At 45.6% G+C, this 5,298-nt stretch overlaps 1 protein-coding gene across 1 annotated transcript; it reads right to left on the bottom strand.

Annotated features, from left to right (window-relative positions):
• Positions 1–2,815: 2,815 nt before the first annotated feature.
• Positions 2,816–4,530, bottom strand: LOC137542075 (piggyBac transposable element-derived protein 4-like). The gene is made up of 2 exons (XM_068263761.1): positions 4,372–4,530; positions 2,816–4,240 (listed from the first exon to the last, which is right to left on the bottom strand). The coding sequence occupies exons 1-2, from the start codon at positions 4,528–4,530 to the stop codon at positions 2,816–2,818; spliced, it is 1,584 nt and encodes a 527-aa protein (XP_068119862.1).
• Between the last annotated feature and the right edge of the window lie 768 nt (positions 4,531–5,298).

The raw sequence follows: 5,298 nt of genomic DNA, 5'->3' as shown, positions 1-5,298 counted from the left end.
AGCCCTGCAGCACACACTCTGACTGTCACACAATGAAATCAAGCTAATTAACAATATAACAATAGTGCAGTGATAGTGAATAATCACAGAACAGCTTTAACAGGTTTATCACTGTATACAGCACTTGCTAGCCCTGCAGCACACACTATGACTGTCACTCACTGAATGAAATCAAGCTAGCTTGCAAAAGTTGAGGATGCAAGGAAGATTCTGTGTGCATGGATAGGGAACTGGCTAATGGACAGAAAACAAAGAGTTGTGGTCAATGGATCGTACTGAAAATGGGAGACTGTTAGCAGTGGGGTCCCACAGGGGTCTGTTCTGGGTCTAGTGCTCTTCAATTTATTTATTAATGACCTAGTAGATGCAGTAGTGAGCAATGTTGCTATTTTTGCAGATGATACAAAATTGTGCAGAATCATCAACTCTCAGGAAGATAGTGTCATATTGCAACAGGATCTGGATAGGATGGCTATATGGGCACATACATGGCAGATGAAATTCAATGTTGAAAAATGTAAAGTCATGCATTTTGGTCGTACCAATGGTCTAGCACCATACAAAATAAATGGGATACAGTTGGGGACATCAAACTTGGAGAAGGACTTAGGAGTACTCATCGACAACAAGTTAAATAATCGTACTCAATGCCAAGCCGCTGCAGCTAAAGCTAACAAAATTTTGGGATGCATTAAAAGGGAAATAAAAACTCGAGATGCTAGCATAATATTGCCCCTGTTTAACTCTCTAGTAAGGCCACATCTGGAATATGGAATTCAGTTCTGGGCACCACATTACAAAAAAGATATTGCAGTTTTAGAGCAGGTGCAGAGACGAGCAACATAATTGATACGTGGGATGGAAGGTCTCACTTTCCAAGAAAGGTTAGATAAACTGGGTTTATTTTGTCTAAAGAAAAGACGCCTTAGAGGGGATCTAATTAACGTGTATAAATACATAAGAGGGCAATATAAAAGCTTGGCGGATGAGCTTTTTGTCCCTAGGCCTTCTCAAAAGACTAGAGGACATGATCTGCGCATGGAGGAAAAACGTTTTAGGCAGTTATTTAGGAAAGGGTTCTTTACAGTAAGAGTGATTAAGATGTGGAATGCATTGCCACAGGAAGTCGTTATGGCAAACTCTATATCTGCATTTAAAGGGGGCTTAGATGCTTTCCTTTCGTTGAAAGACATCCATGGCTACAATTACTAGGTAATGCATAATGATGTTGATCCAGGGATTTTATCTGATTGTCATCTGGAGTCGGGAAGGAATTTTTCCCTTTTGGGGCTAATTGGACCATGCCTTGTAAGGGTTTTTTCGCCTTCCTCTGGATCAACAGGGATATGTGAGGGAGCAGGCTGGTGTTGTACTTTATACTGGTTGAACTCGATGGACGTATGTCTTTTTACAACCAAAATAACTATGTAACTATGTAACTAGCTGGCTGCTACCTAATTAACAATATAAGAATAGTGTAGTGATAGTGAAGGGGTTAATCACTGAACAGCTTTAGGTTTATCACTGTGTACAGCACTTGCTAGGCCAGCAGCACTGGAGCATGTCTCTCAGTGAGCATTCACAAGCTAGGACGATATTTCTCATCATGGCAGCCCTCCTTATTATACAGGGGGTTGGCCAGGGTTCCTTTCTGTGATTGGGTGCCAGGGTTTAGGCTGGAGCCCTCTGATTGGATGAATGGGGTCAGGTGGTGCTGGCCAGGGTTCCTTTCTGTGATTGGTTGCTAGGGCTTCTGCTAGGAGCCCTCTGGTTGGCTCAGTGATGATATCTCCTTAGTTACAGTATCTCAATAGTCGGATTTCTGCGGATATCCGCGGATACCCGGAATGCCTGCCAACTATCTGCAGATAACTATCCGGATTTCCACAGAAATCCGGAATCTGAATCTGAATCAGATAGCTGAAAAAAGGTTGGATATCCGGGTTACCCAGATATCTGGAATCCGGATGAGCACCACTGTCTACAAATACTCCATGGGTAATTTTACTTTAAGATGTTCAAGACTTTCATCCTCTAAGGTCTTTCTATCACTAGATTTAATTATTTTGTTCTAAATTTGACCAACTAGAAACTGCTGATGGTGAAGGTTAGAATAAATCACATGACTCGTCAACCTATTTCTTTTACCTCTTTTTCATATGTTATTGTCATATTTTCAGATAGACTAGATGATGAATTGTATATAAAGTAAATGGAGGAGTACATATGTTTTGTAGTAATATCGCTTGGCTCTGCAGGGGATTGTTAAAATGTTACCATCATCAGAACGGACACGAATATAGAATTTGTGAACTTGGAATGTGGACGGCACATCATGCACTTTGTTAATTTGCTGTGACACAGCAGCATCCAGGATTTGTTGTTAATTTAGTAAGATGGGGAAACCCTTCTTCCTGTTGAGCAGAGGTTATTTATAAGAAATGAAGCAGAGAAGGGAGAAGCAAACTCTCCATTAACAACCAGGTATTTGTTTAACCAGCATTAAATACTTTTCCTATTGTGGAATAGCAATTTACTGGGCCTGATTTATTAACCCTCCTGGCGGTTCATTTCTGTCTGGAATTATGAGTCAAAAGCGGTACATTTTTTTCAAGAATTTTAGGCATCCAATTATTAAGTCTTAACTCACCAAAATATATCAGAATAAAGGCCTGTAAGATATCCTGCATATAAATAAAAGACTGTAACACAAATTTGCTGAAAAAATTAAATTTATCAATAAACTGAAATAGCAAAACTGTACAAAGAAGCAGCAGATTATATATACAGTATGTACATGCAGTACAGTGTATAACTAATACACCTCCCGTGTGTGGTAGATTTTAAAACATGGAACAGCACACAGGGCGACATTACAGTCCGGGCAGTAGAGACGGGTTTCTTTGCGGACTTTCTTACCCTTGCTATCCGTCTTGCTGCAGCAAACAACGCACATCCTAGTTGGAGCAGCTTTTTTTGGAGTGGGTGGAATATAGTCTGAAAAGTGGCGGCCAGTGAGGCGCTCAGGGTTGACAACATATGATGCACGGCGCCCAATTCGCACATCTGCTGATGAAGTCTGGTACTTCAGACATATGCTTTCGCACATTTTCCATATAAAGTCGGAATGCGTTCCTGGCCTGTCACTGCGTTGCTTATACAAAATGAACGCATTCCACAGAGATTGTTCCAGCAGATGGCGAAAAAAATTTTTGTAGTATTTTTTTTGTTGTTTGCGGACTGCGGGGTAGTATGTCATCGCCTGGTCAGCTCGGTCCACCCCACCCATTGTATGGTTGTAGTCCAGGATGACTTGCGGCTTGGCCAGGACTTTCCCTCCTCGCGTTGTGGTGGTGGCAGATGAAGCATCATGGACAGTGCTGAGCGTACACACGTCCTTCTTGTCACGCCAGCGGAGTGCCAACATTTTTCCCTTCTGCCAAGCCACAATGTCCCCAGATTTTAGCTTTTGCTTGGCGAAGGCAGTAGGCATTTCTCGCCGGTTAGGACGAACGGTGCCGTAGGCATCAATTTTGTTCCTGATGAGTATTTCAAAAAGTTCAGGTGAACTGTAAAAATTATCTGTGATGACACAGTACCCCTTATTCAACAAGGGCTCCACCAAAGATAGCACGGATGAAGTCGCCACCCCGTAGCTGCTGAAAGCAGGGTTAAATTGTGTCCCTTTCCCGGTGTACAGTATGCTGTTCCAGATGTAGCCCGTTGATGCCTCGCATAACATGTAGGACTTCACTCCAAACCGGGCCCTCTTGGACGCGATGTATTGTATCCAGGACAGTCGGCCTTTGTACGCCATCAAGCTTTCATCCACACTTATGTCCCTCTGGGGCACATAAGTGTTGCGGAAGTTTTCCATCACCAGCTGAAAAACTTCCCAGATCTTTTTCAACTTTGGCGCTGGGTGGGTTGACTCATCGAAGGCGGAGTTGTCTGCGAAGTGTAGAAACTTCATGATGAGTCCAAAACGGTACTCCGACATTACCGTGCCAAAGAAGGGGGTAGCGATTATTTTGTTCGTCGACCAGTACCATTTCTGCAGGGGCTTCCCCACCACCCCCTGCAGAATAATTAGTCCAAGGAACAGCCACAAGTCCTCCTTGGTGATAGGCTCCCACATCCTGCTCCTGGAAAAGGGACCTCGTGGAGCAGCAATTTCTTGCGCGGCGTAGCGGTTCGTCTCCACCACGATTTTATCAATAACAGCGTCACTGAAGAACAGCTGCAGGTAGGCCAGGGGGCAGTGATCACATTCAACCTTCAAGCCGGGCTCTCCAGTAAAAGGGAAACGGGGGGGGGCGGTGGGGGGGCCTGAGTGGTGTTGACTGGGCACCAAACACGTGCGTCACTAACCTCCTCCGTGTCGCTGGTGATGGAGTCGCTGTCAGAATCAGACGACAGGTTGCCAGGCGCATCACTGTCACTGGAGTCCTCCAGTGACTGCAAATCCGGATCGCTGTCCTCAAACTGCATCAGCGCTTCCGCTGTGAGACGCTTCGAGGATGACGCCATAGCAGGTGACAGGAAAAGAGCGTAGTAAAAATCCAGGCAGAGGTCGGTACACAGAAATCCAATAACAGGCAGAATCAGCAGGCGGAAAACGTAGGTCAAAATCCAGGCAGAGGTCGGTACACAGAAATCCAATAACAGGCAGAATCAGCAGGCGGAAAACGTAGGTCAAAATCCAGGCAGAGGTCGGTACACAGAAATCCAATAACAGGCAGAATCAGCAGGCGAAAAACGTAGGTCAAAATCCAGGCAGAGGTCGGTACACAAATCGGTAGGAAGATCAGATCACAGCACAGATCACAGCACAGCTCACAGCTCACAGCATAGCTCACAGCTCACAGCACAGCTCACAACCAAATGGCAACAGTGTATTGGATACACATGAATTTGATTCATGTGTATCCAAAACAATGCACTTTGCAGCCAATGAACACAATTTTTCAAATTTCCCGCCCCACCCCCATGACGTCACGCCACCCTCCGCTCCTCTGATTGGCCGCCGGGTCCCCAAGAGAATAACAGGATATGGGGGTCCCGGCGGCCGGACAAACATCGCTGCTGCTGGGGGAGAGAGGCAGGAGTCCCTGGAGAGCGCCGATCGCACAGGGACTCCTGCTCCAAAGGTAAATGTGCCGCCGCTCTGATCATATGGCCGCCGGGTCCCCGCAAGATTACCGGGGATATGGGGATCCCGGCGGCCGGACAAACTAACGCTGCTGCTGGGGGAGAGAGGCAGGAGTCCCTGGAGAGCGCCGATCGCACAGGGACTCC

The sequence above is a fragment of the Hyperolius riggenbachi genome, chromosome 1 (genome assembly GCF_040937935.1).
Source record: "Hyperolius riggenbachi isolate aHypRig1 chromosome 1, aHypRig1.pri, whole genome shotgun sequence".
Classification (NCBI taxonomy): domain Eukaryota; kingdom Metazoa; phylum Chordata; class Amphibia; order Anura; family Hyperoliidae; genus Hyperolius; species Hyperolius riggenbachi.
Note: the sequence above shows the minus strand (reverse complement) of the source record. Positions and strands in the feature narration are given on the sequence as shown.

Bases quoted from the DNA above. Each gene is read 5' to 3' on its own strand.
- LOC137542075 (XM_068263761.1), bottom strand. From the start codon at position 4,530: ATGGCGTCATCCTCGAAGCGTCTCACAGCGGAAGCGCTGATGCAGTTT. The intron at 4,241-4,371 runs GTTAGTGACGCA...GCCTACCTGCAG, and splicing joins TCACCAGCGACACGGAGGAG to CTGTTCTTCAGTGACGCTGT.